The sequence below is a fragment of the Rhinatrema bivittatum genome, chromosome 1, assembly GCF_901001135.1.
Source record: "Rhinatrema bivittatum chromosome 1, aRhiBiv1.1, whole genome shotgun sequence".
In the NCBI taxonomy this organism is placed as follows: domain Eukaryota; kingdom Metazoa; phylum Chordata; class Amphibia; order Gymnophiona; family Rhinatrematidae; genus Rhinatrema; species Rhinatrema bivittatum.
Genome location: NC_042615.1, coordinates 482,864,491 through 482,887,663, shown reverse-complemented (window position 1 = coordinate 482,887,663; position 23,173 = coordinate 482,864,491). Strand labels below are relative to the sequence as shown.

Below are 23,173 nucleotides of genomic sequence, written 5' to 3'. Positions count from 1 at the left end.
ACCCGAACGTGGCAGCCCAGATCTTCTGCCTGTGGGGAACTCCAGATGTGGACCTGTTCGCCTCCCCATTTAACTTCAAGGTAAGCTGTCCACCCGCTGATGCTTTCACCCTTCATTGAGGCACAGGTCTTCTGTCACATACCCTCCTCTTCCGCTTCTCATGAAAACTCTCCTGAAGCTCCAGTAGGACTAGGGTACCATGATCCTGGTAGCACCCCACTGGCCCAGGCAGGGCTGGTTTCCGCCTCTTCAGGATCTGTCTATCAGGGATCCCCTCCCCCTAGGGACTGTGCCCAATCTGATAACATAGAATCAGCACCCTGCACCATCCAAACCTCCAGGCGTTAGCCTTGATGGGTTGGCTGTTGAGTGCCTAGTCCTTCAGCCTCTGGCTCACTCAGAAAGTGTCGCCCAGGTTCTGGTAGCTTCCAGAAAGCCTTCCACCAGAAAGTCTTACAAATTGAAGTGGAAGAGGTTCTCAGTGTGGTGTGTGGGGCATGGATTAGATCCATTTACTTGCCCACTTTCCAGGTTCTTGGACTACTTGTGGCACCTTTCCGAGACCGGACTTAAAACCACCTTGGTCAGAGTCCATTTGAGCTCAATTAGTGCTTACCATTGGGGTGTTTTTGGTACACCCATCTTGGTTCAGCCTATCGTAAGTCACTTCTTGCAGGACCTGCTGCAGCTAAAGCTACCTCTGCAGCCCCCCCCCCCCCCTTCGTGGTTTCCTGGCATCTCACCGTGGTGCTGGCACGGCTCATGCATACCTTTGAGCCTATGTGCACCTGTGAGCTGAAATTCCTCACCTAGAAGGTCCTCTTCCTGGTGGTGGTTACTTTGGCTCGTTGAGTAAGCGAGCTTCAGGCCTTGGTGATGTACCCACGCTACATGAAATTTTTTCATGATCGTGTGGTCCTCCATATGCATCCCAAGTTCCTGCCTAAGGTTACGATTGATTTTTCACCTTAGTCTATTGGGTTAACCACCTTTTTTCCAAGACCCCATTCACATCAAGGGGAACAGGCTCTACATACACTAGATTGCAAGAGAGCTTTGATCTTCTACTTAGAACATTCAGCAGGCCATAGAGAGTCCAACCAACTGTTCATTTCTTTCGATAAGAATGGACTTGGGGGGTGGTGGTGGTTAAACAGACCTTATCCAACTGGCTTGCAGACTGCATCTCGTTCTGCTACACAAGATCAGGTTTTCAGCTAGAAACCAGAGTTAAAACTCACTCTGAGGGCTGTGGCGGCATCGGTGGCCCACTTATGGGTGGTCCCTGTTGCTGAGATGTACAGGGCTGCGACGTGGAGTTCCCTACACATGTTCGCTGCCCAATACTGCTTGGACAAGGATGGTAGACAAGATGGGAAATTCGGCCAATCTGTCCTGCGCAATCTCTTCCAGACTTAAACACAACTCTTCCTATAAGAACATAAGAAATTGCCATGCTGGGTCAGACCAAGGGTCCATCAAGCCCAGCATCCTGTTTCCAACAGAGGCCAAGCCAGGCCACAAGAACCTGGCAATTACCCAAACACTAAGAAGATCCCATGCTACTGATGCAATTAATAGTGGCTATTCCCTAAGTAAATTTGATTAATAGCTGTTAATGGACTTCTCCAAGAACTTATCCAAACCTTTTTTGAACCCAGCTACAGTAACTGCACTAACCACATCCTCTGGCAACAAATTCCTGAGCTTTATTGTGCGTTGAGTGAAAAATAATTTTCTCTGATTAGTCTTAAATGTGCTACTTGCTAACTTCATGGATTGCCCCCTAGTCCTCCTATGATTCAAAAGTGTAAATAACAGATTCACATCTACTCGTTCAAGACCTCTCATGATCTTAAAGACCTCTATCATATCCCCCCTCAGCCGTCTCTTCCCCAAGCTGAACAGCCCTAATCTCTTAAGCCTTTCCTCATAGGGGAGCTGTTCCATCCCCTTTATCATTTTGGTTGCCCTTCTTTGTACCTTCATCGCAGCTATATCTTTTTTGAGATGCGGCGACCAGAATTGTACACAGTATTCAAGGTGTGGTCTCACCATGGAGCGATACAGAGGCATTATGACATTTTCCATTTTATTAACCATTCCTTTCCTAATAATTCCTAACATTCTGTTTGCTTTTTTGACTGCTGCAGCAGCCCTTCAGATCAGGCTGTTTCCCTATCTTCCAACAGTACCTCGGTTGTTTTTGTGCCTGTTGCCACCTTGTTTGGTACATGTTGTTCTTTATTGTTGCTGGGAACAGCCTGGAGTTTGCTATTCACCCATCTGTGAGGACTACCATTCTGCTTGTCCTAGGAGAAAGCGCAGTTGCTTACCTGTAACAGGTGTTCTCCTAGGACAGCAGGATGTTAGTCCTCAGGAAACCCACCTGCCACCTTGCAAATTTGGGTTTTTTTTCCTGTATTTGTTATTTTATTCTTTTGCTTGTATTTTGCTATGTTATGAGACTGAAGGGGGACCTCGTGTGGATGCATGGATAGTGGCAAGCTGGGCATGCTCAGTGTGCCAGTCAAAGCTTCTAGAAACTTTGACAAAAGTTTTCTGTGCTGGGCTCCATCTGATGATGTCACCCATTTGTGAGGACTAGCATCCTGCTGTCTTAGGAAAACACCTGTTACAGGTAAGCAACCGTGCTTTTCTATGGAATGGAGAGAGTGAAAACCAGAGGAGTGGATCAAGAATGGCTTGAGCTGAAAGAAAGCCAAGATAGTGTTGGTGAATAGCACGTTTGAGTAGTTTGGAAGCAAAGGGGAGGAGGGAGATAGGACAATAGTTGGCAAGGCTGATAGGGTCCAATGAGGGTTGCGTGATCACAGTATGTTTGCAGGCACCAAGAACAGCACTGTGGAAAGTGACAGAGTGAGGATGTGACAGATGAAAGAGATGAATGCAGTGGGAATAGAGCTGAAGAACTGAGTGGGAATGGGGTCAGAGAAATGGTGAGTTTGGAGGAGAGAAGATGGGTAGTTTCATCCACTGTGATTTAGAAAAGGAGGAGAGAATGGCAGAGGCCTGGAAAAGGCTAAACAAAAAGTGGGGGAGAGAGAGAAACAGGTGACCTGGTTGAGAACTCAAGACTAAATTTTGTTAATGGAAGTAGTCAGCTATACTGTGGGCAGAGAGTAAAGTGGTGGAGGAAGGCAGAGGGAATTGAGTATGGCAAAGAGATGGCAAGGGTTGAATGCATGAGAGCTTGTATTGTAATAGCAGACTGGAAGGAGATCAGCATGAATTTGAAATGTGACATCAGAATGTGTAAGGAATTTTAGCCAGAGACATTCTGCAGAGCAAGTACAGGAATGCAGAAAGTGAATTCTAGGGCTGTGCCAAGGCTAGGATTTGGTGTGCCTTACAGGTTGGTTAAGGGGAGAGGCAAGTGTCTCAAGCAGAGAAGAAGAAGAAACTGCTTTGTCAACTGTCTTAGATGATATAGTGGAAGAAAAAAGAGCTGAAACAGTAGGGTAGAGGATACAAGGGTCAACAGATTGGAGATTCTGTGTGACTGAATGAGGCTGGGTGGGAGTCTTGTTTAGGGTGAAAGTTATCAGATGATGGTCTGAGATAGGAAGAACTGAGGTGGGGAAAGTCTGACAGACAGCAAATGGAGGAAAGGACTAGGTTAAGGCAGTGGCCATAAGTAGGTGTGGTAGAGCAGAGCTGAAGGTTAAGGAAAGGAGTTGTGAAGCATAAGAGTCAACATCGAGGTTAAAGGCACCAAAAATAAGAGATGAGGAAGATGGGTCAGGGAAGAAGGAAAGCTAGGAATCAAAGTTGATGAGAAAGGAGGAGGGGGACTTATCAGGAGATTAATAAATAATAGCTACCTGGAGAGACTTTGGGGTAAATAGATGGATAGAGAGCTTCAAAGGAAAAAACAAAAGTGGGACTGAAGTGGAAGGAGTGGTTGAAACCTACAGGAGCCAAAGAGCAGCAGCCTGAACACCACCACTATCATGGCCTACTGTGTGAGATATATGGGAGAAAAGATAACCTCCATGACAGAGCAGCAACTGAAGCAGAGACGCGGGGGGGAGCCACTCTGTCAAGAAAAGCAGAGGAAGAGTATGAAAGAAAAAGGGGTCATGAATATAAGCAAGTTTCTTGGAAATACAGTGGGCATTCCACAGGGAACATGAGAAAGAAGAGGAATAGTAAAAATGGAGGGGTAATGGTTTGATATGCACTGATGGGCTGAAAGCTGCCTTGGAAGGCCAGGATAGGAATTAATATACCATTTAGAGGAGGAGGAGCAGGAAAATGTGTAGAAGAGCAATAGAAGCGTGATAACAATAAGGATGAGATGCTGTCAGAGAGAGTGAAAATGGCTGAATGAGAGGAAGAAAACTTTGAAGTTCAAGAGCAGCGGCCCATGCAGATGAGATAAAGAATGTAAGGAATGGGAAAGTTGAACTTAGTGTTAGCAGTGGATTGCAGCAGGGAATAAGATTGAGGAGGATTAAAATCAGGAAGAGAAAATGTAGTGGAGCCATAAAAAAACAGAGGCCTACAACATCTCCGGTCCCTGGTCCAGTTGCTTGAGGAATGTGGGGTGGGAGTAGTTCAAATGTGAGGGGGATGGTGGTGACTTCTGGAATTGACCACTGAGGCAGATGGACTACAGCCTCCCCAGTATTTGGCCGCCACTTGCGGAGCGTGGGGTGGGTTTTAGTGACTTCTAGAGTTGACCACCGAGGCAGCTGGGAAAAGTATGCAGAAGGACTGCAACCTCCCCAGTACCGTGTAAACAAAAACTCTCCTCCTGAGAGCTGGCGTACACACAATGCCCCACCTGTCATGAAATACTCCTGAATCTCTTCGGTGCCAATGGCACTTGCCAGCACCTCTCTGTTAAAATGGTCCTTTTTCTGCTTAGCCAGCCTTCAAGCTCTTAATAGTGAGATGCCGGTAGTACACACAGGAGTGGATTGCACAAATTCTGCTGTGTTGCTGGAGGCAAAGCTTGTTTCTGTTGTATTTATAGTTTGGGTGCCATAAAGTTTCTAATAATAGAGCAAAGCAGTGGTCCAATTTCCTCAGAGCTTCAATGATGGGGGAGTGATTTAAGCAGAAGGACCCTTCTAATATGTATTCAGCAATGATACAAACCACAGTAAGGGAAAGGCTGGTAAGGGGCGTTAGAATGAGTGGCACAGGGACCAAATCCAGTTAGAGGGTAGACGGGAACAATCAGGAGGAAGGGGTGTTACCTGTGGGTACACTGAGATAAGTAGAAGGGTGCTGGGCACTGCTGCCTCCCCCAGGTCCTCTAGATGAGGCTTTTTGGTGGGTTCAGGGCTAGCCAGGGGCATAGCATGATAATGCCGGTAGAGGGGAGCCTGGCTGGGTTTCTGAGTCAGATGCTGAGCCGTGGTGTGTCATTGGCAAAAAGGAAGGAGAGAAAGCAAAAGAAAAAGATCAGACTGGAAGTAAAAGTCTGCATTGTGGGAGAACGTGCACAAACGCAACAAAAGTGTACACAGAAATCCATGTTGCCCGTTGGGGTTGGCTGCATTATCCAAGCACCAGGTGAAAAACCCATCCTTCTGTAAATATGGCCAGAGGGCCAGATGTAGACCATTTCCACACCTTGCACTGGTCCCTCAATCCATAATAAAAGGTTCTGTAAAACTGTAATAGTACAGGATCTTTGAGTCAAAAGAAAGAGGCAGAGAGGAATAAAACCAGACAGGATGGAAACTACATGGTGAGGTGAGTAGAATGTAGGTTGTACCTATATTCTGTGTTGTTTGCAGTGTATTTGAACACAGTGAAATACTGTACTGCTCAGTCGATTCCCCCCCCCCCCCCAATTCTTTCAGCTGAAGCCCTGAATTCAGCCAGCTGAGAAAAAAGTCATAAGCAGCCTCACACAGTGGATCTGATGGACAATGTCATCTCAATTCACCCCACACATGCACCAATCAGAAGTCATCGCGCAGGAGGTAATTATGTGGTGCTGGTTCTGAATATGGCTACTCCCAGGGGCTGAGAGAGGAAAGGATCTGGCCACAAGAAGTCTGCCGGATTCAAGCTGAGGACTAAAAAGGACATTGCCGCAGGTATCCCGTGCCACTGCACTTACCGATGGCCGATCACGGTGTGTGTTCACGGCCTCCACATTCAGATAAATTGACTCCACCCTGCAGCCTGTGAAAAAACAGATGAAGATGAGAGATGATGCAAGATGAGTTCTTCACTCTTAAGGGAGAAAGTCACCAACACTACCCTCCTTCCCTCAGATTCTTTCTATCGCTCTCCTGCCCACCTCTGAAGGCAGAATGAGGATCACGGGCTATGGTGACTCAGCAATATTACATTGTAAGTTAACCTCTGGTCTGAGAAGCACTGTAGGATCTTTCTTTCATATATAAGGCACTGACTGTAAATGGTTAAAAAAATAAATAAATAAATAAAGTTTGCACCCTGCTCATTGGATGATAACTACAGAACTCACCATAAGCCACCGGGGTGAGTTTCAGCACAGTGTGAAGGGGGCATTTCAGGTAGGGCAGTTCCTCTGTAAAAGAAATGGAGAATTTAGAGAGAGTAATATTCTATGATCCAGCTCATGAACAGACGTCACAGCACCAGTAACCTGGTGCTATTTATCCTATTCTACCACATCAGTGAGGGAGGTTGGTACCTGCACTTTTATCCAGGAAGTAAGCAAGGAGGCAGCGCATGACAGCCTGATGACAGATAACCAGCACATTCTCTTGTCGTTCCAGCTCCATGATTACAGGCTCCAACCGCTGAACCAGATCTTCATAAGACTAAAGGGAGAGGACCATTCAAATACATTATGGGTCTTCTCTGTCATCTGTGTCATAAGCATGTGTTGCACATCTACTCTCTCTGAACAGTGATATACATAAATCTGTCTATGATCACTGATGTATGTTACACATCTGTGCTATCAGAGTTAACCATCTGTCTGTGATAAGTCGCACACATTAGACATTTTTCCTTACTTCTTCAAAGTCTGCTTATGTTCTCTATGCCCAAGAGGATGAACCAATCCCACTGGAGGGTGAAGTCATTGCATGGCACCATAATACAGAGAAGGTCCTAGCATTGGCTAGAAAAGCCCAGAAGGCTTTTCTGCACACTTGTGACAGGCATCGCACAAGCAGTCCACATGAGGCTCCCTCAGTCCTTATTCATCTACTACGTGAATTAGATGTGTCCAGCTTTGTAGCCATCTCTACTCCTTCCTCAGTCTCAGGGCTCCCTCAGTTATTGGGATTTTTATCTTTCTAATTGTTACTTTTAACCATCTCCAGAAAATAGAAACATATAAATCATGGCAGAAAAGGAACGATGGTCCATCCAATCTGCTCAGCAAGCTTCCCATGGTAGTATCTGCCATGCCATGCAGGTTACCCCCATGTATCAGTCAGTTTTGCTTGTCATGCTTTGCTTATGGACTTGACCATAGAAGAAGTCCTGTGTTTTTTTTTTCTTACTGTCTGACCATCAGTACCCCAGACTGTAAAAAAAAAGTCATGGATCGTGTTGGTTGTCCCTGAATCCAAATTACTCTATCCTTTTAGTCCCCACCCCCCTCCTTTGAAGCAGAGAGCAATGTTGCAGTTGCATGAAAAACATCAAGGCTTCTTGGTTAAGGGTAGTAATCTCCATGCTTCTCTTTAGGGCAGTAACCGCTGCACTGTGCTGGTTACCCCCATGCTCCACAGTTCCACAGATCGTAAAAGCTGGGGCCCTCAATGGTTGCTGTCTGAATCCAATTCCCCTTTTCCCCTGCTGTTGAAGCAATGTTGGAGCTGCATCAAAAGTATGAAGGTTTATTTGGTTAAGGGTAGTAACTGCCACACCAGCAAGTTACCCTCATGCACACTTTCTTTATTTCCATTAGGACTTTGCCATAGAAGCAGTCCTGTGGTTTTTCCCTTATATCCGCGTAACAGTATCCCAGACCATGGAAGTCGGTTGTCATCTGAATCAAATTCCTCTTCCCTGTACGTACCTGGATCAGTCCAGACAGTGGGTTATGTCCCCAATCCAGCAGATGGAGTCAGCCAAAGCTTTGAGGGGGCGTCACCATAAGTAGAACTACCCCCTCTGCAGGAGTTCAGTATCTTCTGACTCCAGCAGATGCGAGTAGTGAATCCGGGTTGCTCCCGATTACCTCAGGCAGTTCTTGTATTTCTTCTCTGATTTGCCTTTCTCTCTGCCTACTTCTTCTCTTTGGATCAAGTTTGTTTTAATTAAAAAAAAAAAAAAAAAAAAAAAAAGTTAGAGGGCTAATTGGGAGGCGTGGCTTCCCTCGGTGTCTGTCTTGCTCTCTCTTCTTCTTCTCTCCTGCGAGCGGGGTAAGTGAGTGTTGTTTTGTTTGCTTTTTTCCCTTGCTTGCAGCTGATTTTCGACGGAGGGGCTCGCGGAGGCCTCTAGGACCGGCCCCTCCGCGTTTCTCTCCCTTGCCCGCGGCCATTTTCGCGGCTCCTCGTGGGCTGCAGAGGCAGGCAGGGAGAGCGTCGTCGGCGGGTCGTGCGGCCAGGAGGCCCCCCCGCGGTGCCGTTGTTTTTCATTTCGGGTTGTGCAGGCCGTCCGGGCCCCCTCCCGCAGCGGCGCTCCCGTTCTCGGCCCCCCCCGAGGCTCTGCCGGGTGGTTTATTCTGCCGGCGTTGCTTTTCCTGCTCAGCCCCGATGCCGCGGCCAGAGCGCTGCTCTGCTTGCGGCGAGCTGGGCTCGCGGATCTCGAGGGAGGGCATCTGTGCGAGGTGTCTCCCCGGGGGGGAGGGCACCTCGCGCCCCCTCATCGATTTCCCCCGTTTAGCAGGTCTGCCCGGGCGGCGGGGGCCGGCCCCTCCCCCATTCCTGGCGGGAACGGCGGCCATCTTACACTCAGCACCACCTGAAGGGGAACAGACGGCGTTTGGGACCGGAGATGCGGGGGAGTCCCCGCCACATTTACTCCCGGAATCAGACCCGGAGACGGTCCCACCGGGGGCCCCCCCCCCGGAGCCCCCCTCCGGTAGACAGGGGTTTTCCCCAGAGTTTATACTGTTGCTGCACACCGCATATCTACAGAGCCTTGAGCCTCCCTCGGGACCTCCTCCACTCAAGATTCCGCGGCCCTCCCTACCTGCGGGGGCTCCTCTGTCTCCCCCGGCCCCCCCCCGCTCCGGCGGGTGTGGGGGCCCCCCTCCCTCCCGCTCGCGCCAGGCTCCCGGGGAGCGCGGGGACTGCGGGCACAGGACCCGTTTCCCCTGGATCGGATCCGACAGACTCGGGTCCAGGGGACACCACTCCAGAAGGCGATGATCCGCACACACTACGGCTGTTCCAGAAGGAAGAGTTGGAGGACCTCCTACCACAGGTTATTAAGGAGTTGGACCTCGATCCACCACCGGAGCCTCCCGCGCCCGTAGCGCCCGCGGTGGTCACTTCCTCGAGGAAGGGGGATCCGGTCTTGGCAGCCCGGAGGCCGAGGGCTCGGGCTTTTCCCATTCATGATTCTTTCCTCCAGCTTCTCACCGGGGAGTGGGATGCCCCGGAAGCTTCCTTCAAGGGCAGCCGGACCATGGAGAGGCTCTACCCTCTGCCGGACGATTTTCTCGATCTCATCAAAGTTCCCAAAGTGGACTCCGCGGTGACAGCTGTCACGAAGAGGACAACCATCCCAGTGACAGGGGGCGCGGCCTTACGAGACGCACAAGATCGCAAGTTGGAAGTCTTCCTCAAGCGGGTCTTCGAGGTCTCCGCAGTAGGATTGCGGGCGGTGATGTGTAGCTCGCTGGTTCAGCGGGCCAGCCTGCTCTGGGTTCAACAACTGCTCACCTCTCAGGTCCTACCGGCTGGGGAGGCCGCCCAGGCGGATAGACTGGAAGCGGCGGTTGCATATGGGGCTGATGCCTCCTATGACCTGTTTCGGGTCCTCGCCCGCTCTATGGCCTCGGTGGGTAGCGGCACGGCGCCTTCTATGGCTCCGCAACTGGGCGGCGGACACATCCTCCAAGTCGAGCCTGGGCTCCCTGCCCTTTAGAGGCAAGTTCCTGTTCGGGGAGGATTTGGATCAGATCATCAAGACGCTGGGGGAAAATGCGGTCCATCGCCTGCCGGAGGACAGGTATCGTTCCACCAGGACTTTTCCGTCCTCGCGGACCAGAGCCAGGGCACAACGGCGCTTCCGGAACTACAGACCGCCGTCAACCAGGCCCTCTGCCTCCAGGTCTCAGCCCTGGTCTCGCTCCTTTCGCGGGCGCCGCCCCGCGCGTCCCGCCACCGCAGCTGGTCAACCCCCGCCCAAGTCCTCGCAATGATGTTCAGCTCGCCCACTCCGCCGTCCCCAGGATCGGAGGGCGACTGGCGTTCTTCTACGAGGAGTGGGCGCGAATCACCTCGGATCAGTGGGTCTTGGATACCATCGGGCAAGGCTACGCGTTGGAGTTTGTCCGCGCTCCAAAGGGACGCTTCATCTTCTCCCCTTGCGGCTCGGACACCAAGCGACAGGCGGTGCAGTTGACCCTGGACAGACTTTGGGAGATAGGCGCCATTGCGCCCGTGCCCTTCGGAGAGGTGGGCTCGGGCCATTATTCCATCTACTTCGTGGTGCCGAAGAAGGACGGTTCCTACCGGCCCATTCTAGACTTGAAAGAAGTCAACAAATCACTTCGGGTGGTTCGGTTCCGCATGGAAACGCTGCGGTCCGTGATCGCGGCGGTGCATCGGGGGGAATTCCTGGCCTCCTTGGACCTGACGGAGGCCTACCTCCACATCCCCATTCGCCGGGAGCATCATTGTCTGCTACGGTTCAAGATCCTGGGTCAACATTTCCAGTTTGTGGCTCTCCCGTTCGGACTGGCAACGGCTCCGCGCACTTTCACCAAGATCATGGTGGTGGTAGCGGCTGCCTTGCGGAAGGAGGGGATCCTAGTTCACCCTTACTTGGACGATTGGCTCATCCGAGCGAAGTCTTTTCGGCATGGACAGGAGGCGGTGGCCAGAGTCATAGAGTTTCTGCAGTCCCTCGGATGGGTGGTGAATTTTTCCAAGAGCTCCCTGGTGCCCTCGCAGCGCTTGGATTTCCTGGGGGCGACCTTCGACACCCGTCTGGGCGCGGTCTTTCTACGCCAGGACAAGGCGCAAGCTCTGCGGGAACACATACAACGGTTTTCTGCGTTATCGGTTCCCACCTCCTGGGACTACCTGCAGCTCCTAGGGGTGATGGGTTCCACCATCGATATGGTCCCTTGGGCATTTGCGCACCTCAGGCCTCTACAGAGGGCGCTGCTATCCCGCTGGAAGCCGCTTTCGCAGGACTACCAGGTGCTCCTTCCACTACCGTTGTTTGCCAGGAACAGTCTGACCTGGTGGACGAATCCGGAGAATTTGGCCCGCGGCGTGTCTCTCGATCTTCCAAATTGGGTCGTGGTAACCACCGACGCCAGTCTTGTAGGCTGGGGAGCGGTCTGCGACCGCAGCGCCACGCAAGGGACGTGGTCCGCGGAGGAATCAAAGTGGTCCATCAATCTACTGGAGACCAGAGCGGTCAGACTGGCGCTCCAACACTTCCTACCTCTCCTCCAGAACCGGGAGGTAAGGATCTTATCGGACAATGCGACGACGGTGGCCTATATCAACCGGCAGGGCGGCACCCGCAGTCCGCAGGTCGCACTCGAAACAGAGATGCTGATGCAGTGGGCGGAACGGCATCTGGCCCGCCTGGCGGCCTCGCACATCGCGGGCGTGGACAACATACAGGCCGATTACCTCAGCCGTCAGTTTCTGGACCCCGGGGAATGGTCCCTCTCCGACGAGGCGATGCAGCTGCTCGTTCGGCGGTGGGGATCCCCCCACCTCGACCTCATGGCGTCCGCACGAAACGCCAAGGCTCCCCGGTTCTTCAGCCGCCGGAGAGAGCGGGGAGCGGAGGGCGTGGACGCTCTCGTACTCCCGTGGCCGACCAACCTGCTCCTTTACGCGTTCCCGCCGTGGCCACTGGTGGGAAGACTAATCCGCCGCGTAGAGGTCCACCAGGGACCGGTGATCTTCGTCGCCCCGGAGTGGCCAAGACGACCTTGGTTTGCGGACCTGATTCAACTGGTGATCGACGGACCCATCCGTCTAGGACATCTCCCCCGCCTCCTTCACCAAGGCCCGGTATCTTTCGACCAGGCAGAACTCTTCTGTCTTGCGGCCTGGCTTTTGAGAGGCGCCGCCTCCGGCGCCGGGGCTACCAGGAGGCGGTAGTCTCAACACTGCTGCGTTCTCGGAAGACTTCGACGTCGGTAGCCTATGTGCGAGTCTGGAAGGTGTTCGAGCTGTGGTGTGCCGGACTGGACACGAGTCCCGCTGAGGCTTCGGTTCCTCAGATTCTTCAGTTCCTGCAGGCAGGGGTGGACAAGGGTCTTGCATACAACTCTCTCCGGGTTCAGGTGGCCGCCCTTGGCTCGCTCTTGCGGGACGGGGGTTCCCGGCTACAGCACCCGGATGTTCTCCGTTTTCTCAAAGGGGTCAAACACATGCGGCCTCCGGTGCGGAATCCTTGTCCCTCCTGGAGTCTCAACCTAGTGCTACGGGCCATGTCGGGACCTCCGTTTGAACCACTGCGGAATGCGACGATCAAGGATCTCACTCTAAAGACGGTGTTTCTGGTGGCTATCTGCTCCGCTCGGCGCATCTCGGAGCTGCAGGCCCTGTCGTGCAGGGAACCCTACCTCCGGTTCTCGGACTCCGGGGTTTCGATTCGCACTGTTCCCTCTTTTCTCCCGAAGGTGGTGTCCGCCTTCCATGTGAATCAGACGGTGGAGCTTCCTTCCTTCTCCTCTTCGGAACCGAGGTCTCTCCGGCTTCTGGACGTCAAGCGCACCCTGCACCTCTATCTGGAGGCTACGAATGCTTTCCGGACTTCTGACCATCTCTTCGTCCTCTGGTCCGGTCCTCGGAAGGGAGCTCAGGCCTCGAAGACGACCATTGCCAGATGGTTGAAGGCGGGCATTGCCGCTTCCTACATTGGGGTGGGACGGACTCCCCCGCCAGGTATTGTCGCGCATTCTACACGCTCTCAGGCGGCCTCTTGGGCGGAGACCCGCTCGGTCTCCTCTCAAGAAATCTGTAGGGCAGCTACCTGGAAATCGTTACACACGTTCTCCAGACACTATCGTCTTCACCTCGCTTCCTCGGTCTTTGGACACTTTGGTGAGCAGGTTCTACGAGCGGGTCTCGCAGGTCCCCACCCGGTTTAGGGACGCTTGGGTACATCCCACTGTCTGGACTGATCCAGGTACGTACAGGGAAAAGAAAATTATTCCTTACCTGCTAATTTTCGTTCCTGTAGTACCATGGATCAGTCCAGACGCCCACCGCATTTTGGGTCCTATTCCTGCTCGACTCCATTTTTCTCATACGGGACGGTAGTCTTTGCTGTCTCTCACGATTACTCAGGTCTCTGTTCTTTTCACAGTTCTGTGTTGGGGTTGACACGCTGACCTTTCGTCCCCCCACCCGTTGGTGGGAAGGGTACGGTTTTGTTGTCTACGTTCTTCGGCTGATTTTTTGCCGTTTATTAAACTTGATCCAATGTTGGGGTTCTTGTTTTACTCGGGCTTGGATATTCTCGATACTGAACTCCTGCAGAGGGGGTAGTAGCACTCCTGGTGACGCCCCCTCAAAGCTTTGGCTGACTCCATCTGCTGGATTGGGGACATAACCCACTGTCTGGACTGATCCATGGTACTACAGGAACGAAAATTAGCAGGTAAGGAATAATTTTCTTTTATCCTCCTGCTGTTTAAGCAGGGAACAATATTGCAGTTGCATTAAATGGTAAACATACTAACAGCATATTGGTTAAGGATTGTAATCTCCATGCCTTCTGCTAAGGGTAGTAACTGCGGTACCAGCAAGTTACCTCCCTGCACGCTTATCTCATTTCTGTCTTCTAGCCTTTAAATATCCACAGTGTTTATCCCATGCTCCTTTGAATTCTTTGATTGTTTTCTTCTTCGCCACCTCCTCCGGAAGGGCATTCCAGGCCTCCACCATCCTCTCTGTGAAGAAATATTTCCTGACGTTGGTTCTGAGTTGCCCCCCTGGAGTTTCATTTCATGACCCCTAGTTCTATTGTTTTCTTTCCAATGGAAAAGGTTCAAAGTCCATACATTGCTGAAATCTTTTAGGAATCTAAAGGTCTGTTTCATATCTCCCCTGCATCTCCTCTCTTCCAGGGTATACATACTCAGATTCTTCAGCCTTTCCTCCTAGATCTTTTGATACAGAACCCGCACCATTTTCGTCACCCTTCACTGGACCGCCTCCATCCTGTCTCTATCCTTTTTGAGATACAGGCTCCAGAACTGAACACAATACTCCAGGTGAGGCCTCACCAAGGATCTGTACAAGGGCATCATCACCTCGTTTTTCTTACTGGTTATTCCTCTCTCTATGCAGCCCAGCATTCATCTGGCTTTAGCTACCACCTTGTCACATTGCTTCACCATCTTCAGATCCCCAGACACTATCACCCCAAGATCCCTCTCTTGGTCCGTGCGCATCAGTCTTCCCCTCCCCCCCGCCCAATCACATACAGCTCTTTTGGATTACCGCATCCCAGATGCATGTATCTGCACTTCTTGGCATTGAATCACAGCTGCCAAATCTTTGACTACTCTTCCAGCTTTCTTAAATCTCTTTTCATTCTCTCTACTCCTTCAGGTGTGTCCACTATGTTACAAATCTGCAAATCAACATATACAATCTATCCCTTCCGCAATGTCGCTCACAAAGGTATTGAACAGAACCGGTCCCAACACCGATATCTGTGGCACTCCACTTAACATGGCTCTCTCTTCAGAGTAGGTTCCATTTACCATTACACGCTGTCTCCTATCAGTCAACCTGTTTGTAATCCACGCCACCACTTTGGTGCTCACTCCCAAGCTTCTCATTTTATTAACAAGCTTCCTATGCGGGACAAGCCAAGAACTTGAAGTTCTTGGCTTGTTTGGCATATATATTAATCTGAACCAAAGTTGGTGTAAAATTTTTTTTGATCTAGAGGCGGCACTAATAATCCAGTAGCATGCAGTGAAAGAATGGTCTTTTAAAAAAATGGATACAAAAAAAGTGGACATAAAGAAATGAGAAAAGTTGTTGTTACAATAATAAAGTAAAGGTGACCCTATACCAGATTAGAGTCTGAAGTGATTACAGACCCTGAGAGTAAGGGGCCCACATATGAAACTTTGTGTTGACTTTGGCAGTGTAAGATTGACCAGTTGAACCATTGTTTGAATTACAGACAGATGTAAACCATCTTTGACATAGAGCCTCTTACTGTTCCATACATGGCCCCAGCCCCCAATATATCCAAACCTTTCTTCCTTGCACCAGGTTTTGAGCCATGCATTGAAGTAATCAATATGGTTTAGCCTCTCCTTCCCCTTTCCATGAACAGGTAACACTTCTGAAAAGGCAATAGTCTTCACCATGGGCCTAATCTGCTTGCCCAGAGTCTGGAAATCTCTCTGTGCAGCTTGGATGTTGTTTCCAGCAAGGGCATTGGTTCCAAGATGGATTAAAAAAACATTTTTTGTTTAACCTGGCAAGGGCCCTCTTTATTTTGGTATTGCAGGCACAGCCATGGTTTCAAAAGATGCTCTGCCTGCAATACCAAAATATACATCATAGATCACCACAGTGAACAGTTCCATTCTCTATACATTGTACATTTTCTCACGTCATATTTAATCTGCTTAAACATGTCTTTTAGGACCATAATACAGTACAGACTAAGATTCCAGAACACATTCCAGACTATGCTAAAGCCCATCTTGCTCACACCAGTGAAATCCAAGTCCTCACATTCTGGGCCAGTGACAAAGTGCTATTCTCAGATCATCCTGTCTTTTCTCACTTATGTCAGTTGGCAGACATCCATGCAAAACACAGACTCCCACCAGAATAAAAATGACCATAAAAATATAAATAAAAACATGCAGACAAAACTGAACTGAAAATCTCAAGAAGCCAGACTTGCCTTCAAAAATCACCATTTTTGCCTGTTGGCAAGTTTTATTTTCGTTTTTTGTTGAACACAGCCTGTAGCTAATGATTCCCCTGTGTGAGGACAATGATTGTATTCTGTTTGCCCTTGGTGAAAGCAGCACTGTTTACCTATAACAGATGTTCTCCAAGGACAGTAGGATACTTAGTCCTCATAAAATCCACCTGCCCCCTATAATTGGATCTTTTAATAGCTAAATATCAAACTGAGAGACTCTCCATGTGGCCACTGTGATGTGGGAAGTCCTGCATATGTTCATTAGAGTGTGTTAAAGAGCTTCAGAGCTGTAAAATATTATCTCTGACCCATGCTCCATCTGTTGATGTTACACATGTGAGGAGTAAGTATCCTGCTATCCACAGGGAACACACATTACAAGTAAGCAATTGTGCTTTACCACACCCTTCAGTATCATATAGCTGGTCCAGGAACCTGTTTGTGTTCTCCTTTGCAGAGAATAAGAGAATAGCTTCAGCTTTTGGATTCACTGGTTCACACACTGCTCCTTAATTCTCAAGCTAAGCAATGCTCCTTTAACACCTATTTTGCCTACAGATCTGTCTTAGCATCTTTACCAGGTAGGGTGTTGGAGTGTTCTCCAGAGCACTTTGCTACACTGCATTGAGCTTGGCTGCACTTTACACTTAACATCTAATTTCTGTGTCATATGAGCACAAGATATCGGGCTCTGCCATATCCTTGTTTGGAGTTCCTGAGGCATCCTGTGTACGGGCACCACAACTGTATCTTTAGGAGTGTCAATGCAGTGTAAAAGACTAAACACATCTGTTCTAGGCTTTTTGTCCTCTTGGATGGGAAAAGGAACCTCTTTAGATATCTTCCTGGCAAACTTCAGATATGTATGGTCTTCTGGTAGTAAGGTACTCCTTGATAAAGAAGGGGAAAAATCCAATGGAAGATTTATAGACTTTGTCTGACCAATATGGAAAATTTTCCCACAAATGCTCAATAACTGCAAAGTCTATGGTCATGGTCCACTCATTGAACAGACACCTGTTAGATCTGGTAGATTAGGATCATCTCCATGTTTTGAGCTGGTAAAATCAATTAACTCGGCCATTCCTCTCACAATGGAATAATTCCCATAGAAATTTGATTGGTGAAAGGTCCTTTCAATGGCTGCAAGGAGGACTAATCCCAGAAAACCTCTAATACTGGTGTCACTACTTGCTTCATAAAAAAGACTTTAGCATGTCTTTGAAGAAGCTTTTGACAAACTTCTCCCAGAATTTATTCATGATGGAATTGACAAAAGCTGGAACTTCACTCCACACCAGGACCTTCCTTGGGTGGTCCCCACCTATATCTGGAACTAGCATATGACAGAGCACTGAAGCTGAAGTCAGCCCCAAGGTAGACTGCACTAAATCCTTCTGCACAGTGAAATATTTCTTGTGCAGAGTATATGCTCTTGTTCGTTGAGTCTGTCTGCTCTAAGCAGGCCTTCTGTGTTGAGTGTATCACTCCCAGCTCTATCCCATGTTTCTGCACAGAAAGTTTGCACCAGATCTTTCTGTGCAGACACTTAATGAGTCTTAGGGATCTGGAGCTTTTGTGGTGGTAGCTTATCCTAGCTGGAGGATTCCTATGTTGAGGGTCACAGCAGTATAGGATCTAGCTTCTTTGAGGTGTGATTATTCTTTGGCAGATATTTTCTTCAGCATGCCTCCTTTCCAGAGCTACTTGAAAAGAACTTGCTCCTTGGTGTCAAATGACATCTAACTTCTTACATGGAAATGCCATGAGCCTTGTGACTCTTGAAAGGCATGGGTGAGTTTGAAATCAAGAACACCAGCTCTCTCATTTTTAAGCTCCTCTGGTATCTAGCCTTTGGTGACATTCTCTCGCAGTGTGGGGAGTTTGGGACATCATGGTGTTTGTCCATCACAGGATCGGTCTTTTGGAACTCTCTACCCTCAAAATTAAGAGCATCAGTGAACCAAAAATGTTCAAGCGAGCACTTAAAACATTTTTATTCAAGCAAGCATTTGAGATTGCAGATTAGCCTCCTCAGTTTCCATCTGTCAGTAATATATCAATCATTTGAGGCTTTCTGCAGGTGATATCTTTTTCTGCCTAGTTATCAGTTATTGTCAGTTTGTTATGTTAATTATTTACTATTTTTATTTTATAATTTTGTATGTGGCTTTGCAACCCGCCCCGAACATTCTGGAAGACATGGGATATAAATAATTTTAAATCAATAAAAATAAATAAATGGTCTGAACTTAGGCAGTGGTAATACTTCAGAAGGATATTCTCAGAAGCCATTTTTCAGCCACAAGGACATATTTTAAGTCCCGGCATGGCAAACAAATGATTCATGAGGTCAAAAGGAAAATTTGGTTCTTACCTGCTAATTTTCATTCCTGAAATACCACAGATCAGTCCAGACATGGGTTTTGCCTCCCAACCAGCAGATGGAGACAGAGAAGAAAAGCTTTGCTTAACACTGCTACTTAACCTAATGTGCCATCTTCAGTACCTCAGTATGATCTGTACCCAAGCCAAAATGAGATTAACTGTAAACACTAACTTCAACCCCTCTCTTAAACTGAGCAGGAGGAAGGCGGAGCCCTTTGAACTAGAGCTCTTCTGACAAGTATGGGTGATAGAACTTTCCAACCAGCAACCAACTCTGTACTATTTACACACTGAAAGCAAGAGTGGGCTTTCCCGAACTGGCAGGGCTCTGGTCTGATCTGGGGTATTCCAGGATTAAAATTAGCTGGTAACAACCAATTTTCCTTTCCTGTTCATACCCCAGATCAGTCCAGACACATGAGATGCACCCAAGCTCTCCTAAACTGGGCAGGAACATGACAGAGCCACTCACAGTACATGCTCATGAAAACCAAAGGATCCCAACGCCCTGACCTCCAGCTAGTAATGTCTGGTGAAAGTGTGTAGCAAAGCCCGAGTAGCTGCCTGACAGATCTTCTGTGGGGAAACTAGCTGACACTCAGCCATGAGGTTGTCTGTGCCCTAGTAGCATGGGCCGCAGTCTCTCAGGAACTGGTCGACCCCCTACAAATGTTTGCCAATCCAAATGTCTCCTTCAGCCACTGCGCAACAGTAGCCTTGGAAGTTTTACTCCCTTTCTTTGGTCCATTCCATAGAACGACCAGGAGATCCGACCTCTAAAACTGTTAGTAATCTTAAGATACCTCAATAATTTCCAACATATGTCTAACAGCTGAAGCTCCCTTGCATGTGGCATCGCTGAATCCAAATTTGGAATAGCAGGAAGCTCCACCATTTGACCGAGGCAAGAGACAGATACTACCTTTGGCAGAAAGGAAGGCACTGTGTGCAATGACATGCCTGTCTCTAAAATCTGAAGAAAGGGGTCCCTACATGGTAAGACTTGAAACTGTGAAATCCTTCTGGCTGAACAAATAACCACCAAAAGACTACGTTCAAGGTGAGATCTTTTAGAGACACCCTCTTCAACAGTTCAAATGGACCTCCACAGAGCACCCACAGCACCATATTAAGATTCCACAAAGGACATACCTTTCTCATTGGGGTTGCAAAGGCTTTGCCCCGTGAAGAAAATGAACCACATCCGGATGTGAAGCCAGGGACATACCCTGTACCTTACCATGAATACAGCCTAAGGCTGCCTCCTGCACTCAGAGGGAATTAAAGGCCAGTCCCTTCATCAGACCCCTTTGCAAAAAATGCCAGAATATGCGAAACTGAAGCTTGAGTAGCTCAATGGTCTCCTCAAGATACCATGTCTCAAACACCCTCCATACCCTAATATAAGCCAAGGAAGTGGAAGGTCATCTAGCTTGTAGCAAGTGGTAATGACCTCCTTGGAATATCCCTTCTGTCTCAAATGATTCCTTTCAATAGCTAGACTGTGAGACAGAGGCAATCTGCTTGATCCAAGAAGATTAGTCCTGTCAAAGAACCTTTGAAGATGTCCGAACCATAGCGGTCCATCCACTGCCAAATTTACCAGATCTGCAAACCATGGCTGACATGGCATTCTGGAGCCACGAGAATCATCTTGCCTAGGAGTCTTCCTATCCATTGTAACAGGCTTCCCACCATGGACCACGGAGGGAAAATGTATAGAAGGATCCCTGGCTGCCATGGTAGAAACAAAGTGTCAATTCCCTCTGCTCCACTCTCCCATCTGCGACTGAAAAGGTAGTATGCCTTGGTGTTCTGCCTCAATACTATCAAATCCATCTGGGGAATAGCCCCACTTGGCACGAATGAGGAGCATTGCTTCCTCTGTCAACTCCCATTCTCTGGGATCTAACCCCTGCTAACTGGAAAAATCCACCTGAATGTTGTTCACCTTGGCAATGTGGGACGCCATCAAAGCTGTCAGGTGTTGCTCTGCTCACTGCTGTTGCATTGTACAAAAGGACTCTCACTGCCCGCTCATGCAAGAGGAAGCAAACACTGTAATGCCTTGCAATCCACTCGAGCCTCCCATCAAGTGATAGACCACCAAGGTTTTCTCTGCTGACCATCAGCCTTTCATAGTTTGCCCCTGATCTATGGCTCCCCATCCTGTCAGGCTGGCATCGGTGATCACTCCCACCTAATTTGGAATCTCTAACTCCTCACCCAGCTCCAAAAAGGCCTGAGAAAATCACCAGGAGAAACTGGACTGGGACTCCTCCTGCAGAGGCAGCAGAAGTGAAAAAATCCTTTGACGGAAGGTTCCCTAAGACCTGTAAATAATTCCATACTTAATGCACTTATCACTCAGCTTTTGAACAGCCTATTCTGTAGTGTCCAGTTCTTTTGTAAAGGCTACTCAGTCTGAAGGCAATAACTCCCATTGCACATCACTCGTCTGTGATCAGTGACTGTTGCGACCGTCGCTGCTCGACGTCTGCACTCCGCCCTCCTTACCTCCTCGGCGAGTCCCTCTTGCTCTAATGGAAGGTTGGCTGCCACGACGTCATTCTACCGACTCCCTCCGGTGTCCCCGGAACGCCTCGACGCTGCAAACCGCCATGATTCACAAGAGCCTAAGGATGCGCACGCGCGCGGCGCAGCCCCGACTGATGTACCAGCAGTGGCGCGAACCTCAGGGGCGTCCCTCTGAGATGACGTCATCCGTACTGGATATATAAAGTCTCAGAAATCGCTAATTAATTGAGTTAGCAAGTGTTACTCTACCTAAGCTGCTCTGCCTCCTCGGACTTACCAGGGGTACCCGCTCTCGGGGGCTTCGCTCTCTCTTTGTTTTTCAGGTCACAGTCAGGAACCGGTACTCGCTCCTCGAGGGCCCATGTTCCCGGACTGGTTGCTGAATACTTATTCTGCCTGGAAGTCATCGCTGCCTACTACACCAGTGAGTTACCATCTCTCTCTCAGAGCTTTCCCTGGAACCAGGTACTCGCTCCTCGAGGGCCTAATTCATTCCATCACCTGGACTACTGCTAGAGACTATTGTGTGAGTGTTACCATCAGGTTCTGTTCCAGAACTTGCATACCCTGCATCCTCACTATATTCAGTTTCTCTACAGCTCAGCTCCAGGGATCGCTGTTCCAGTATCTGAGGGACTACAGCCCAGCCGGGCACTTTGAGCTCACTACTGCCACCTCTGGTGGTTCAATATACTGTTTAATAAAAGAACTAGTGTGTGTCTGTCTCCTAACTCTGAGCCTGACCGGTGGTCCCTCTCGGGATCTTCCCCTGTGGGTGTGGTCATCTGCCACCGGCCCAAGGATCCACCCACAAGTACCTCAAACACCAACAGTGACACACATATTACACACTTCCTGTCTGTCATAAGTGACACGCGTGTTACACTGCCTGCCTGTGCTGTGCTGATTATCACATACCTCGCCTTTAGGGTAGCGATACCGGTATTTATCTTGGTCTCGCAAGGCAAACTCCTCTGGGTGGTACTCCTGGATCTCCTCGTAAGTCATCTCCTCGCACACCCCCTGACACAGAGCACAAGAGACCTCCAGAGTTACACTAAGATTCTAACATTCCTTCAGGGACAAAATGCACTTCCCCATCAATAATTTGTTTTGGTGACTGCATTTCTTCACTGGTGAGTGCACTCCCCCCTTGCACCCCACCCCTGAGACATCCTTTTCTATCTTCCACTCCCCACCCTGCAGCCCTCTTCCCACTCTGCCATCACTTTCTTTTCTCTCCTTCCGTATTCCCTCATTCTCTTTTCTTCCTTCCTTCTCCCCTCACTTTTTCTTCTTCTGCTTCCCTCTCACTCTCTTTCCCCTTCTCCCTACTTCCTGCAGCCCTCTCGCTCTCCTCTCTCCCTTTTTCAGGCCTCTCAGTCTCTTTTCTTCTCAGTCTCCACTCCCAGCCATCTAACGTCCTTCCTCCCCCCTCCCCCCTTCCAGAACTGGGATCACAGCTGAAATTGCTTCCTCTCCTGTAGATGTTTCTGCTGTCTCCCCTCACCTCTGGGTCCACCAGCTAATAAAATGCACTGGTCCCAGGCAAGTAGGCACGTTCATTTTTAAAACTCTGGTTACACTGATAAGTGGGAAAGAGAAAAGGACAAGAGTAGAGGGTGCTGACCCAAGAACCCACAGCCCCATGTTTCATAAAGGGCCAAGGGTCATCAGCTCAAAGCTCTGATTCTGACACAGGACACACACTCACTGCATCGATCTCATTCAGGGCCTTCCACTGCTCATAGGGAACGCCCAGTGACTCTGCTGTCTGGATGGTGCGTTTCATGTGGCTCGTCCACACCTTCAGTTCAGGGATGTTCTGTGAGCGAATAAAGCTGCCCATCGTTTGCGCAAACTGAGAAATGAAAGAGAGACTTTTAATGTCACATATATATATATTTATATACAGCAAACTTACCCCTAGATTCATCAAAATGTATTAACGCATGTATAATCCCCACAATAAGAAAAAGGGGTGTGTTTAGGGAAATTTTAGAATTACCACACCACACCATACTGCTTCGCAATAGTAGTATGGTAAACTTATCGCACCCCGCAATAATTCTTATTTTCTCGTCTTGTGGGGGGGGGGGAAGGGAGGGAGGGAGAGAGAAAGAGAGAGCCTCAGGGAGGCCCTCACAGTGTGCAACTATTTATATCTCTAAAGGAGCGCCATCCAATAGCTCAAGCTGAGGTG

General features: G+C 49.2%; 1 protein-coding gene across 4 annotated transcripts in view; it reads right to left on the bottom strand.

The window, feature by feature from the left end:
• The window catches only part of PFKFB1 (6-phosphofructo-2-kinase/fructose-2,6-biphosphatase 1), a 132,144-nt gene that overhangs the window by 7,334 nt on the left and 101,637 nt on the right, over positions 1 to 23,173 (bottom strand). For 3 of the 4 annotated variants that reach the window (XM_029607331.1, XM_029607350.1, XM_029607323.1), the window contains 6 exons: positions 22,685 to 22,831; positions 21,889 to 21,993; positions 6,665 to 6,794; positions 6,476 to 6,538; positions 6,104 to 6,168; positions 5,229 to 5,381 (listed from right to left, as the gene is read on the bottom strand). In XM_029607331.1, coding sequence (XP_029463191.1) covers positions 5,229 to 5,381; positions 6,104 to 6,168; positions 6,476 to 6,538; positions 6,665 to 6,794; positions 21,889 to 21,993; positions 22,685 to 22,831 — 663 coding nt within the window. The remainder of the gene's footprint in view (positions 1 to 5,228; positions 5,382 to 6,103; positions 6,169 to 6,475; positions 6,539 to 6,664; positions 6,795 to 21,888; positions 21,994 to 22,684; positions 22,832 to 23,173) is intronic. The other variant, XM_029607340.1, reaches the window with a different exon arrangement.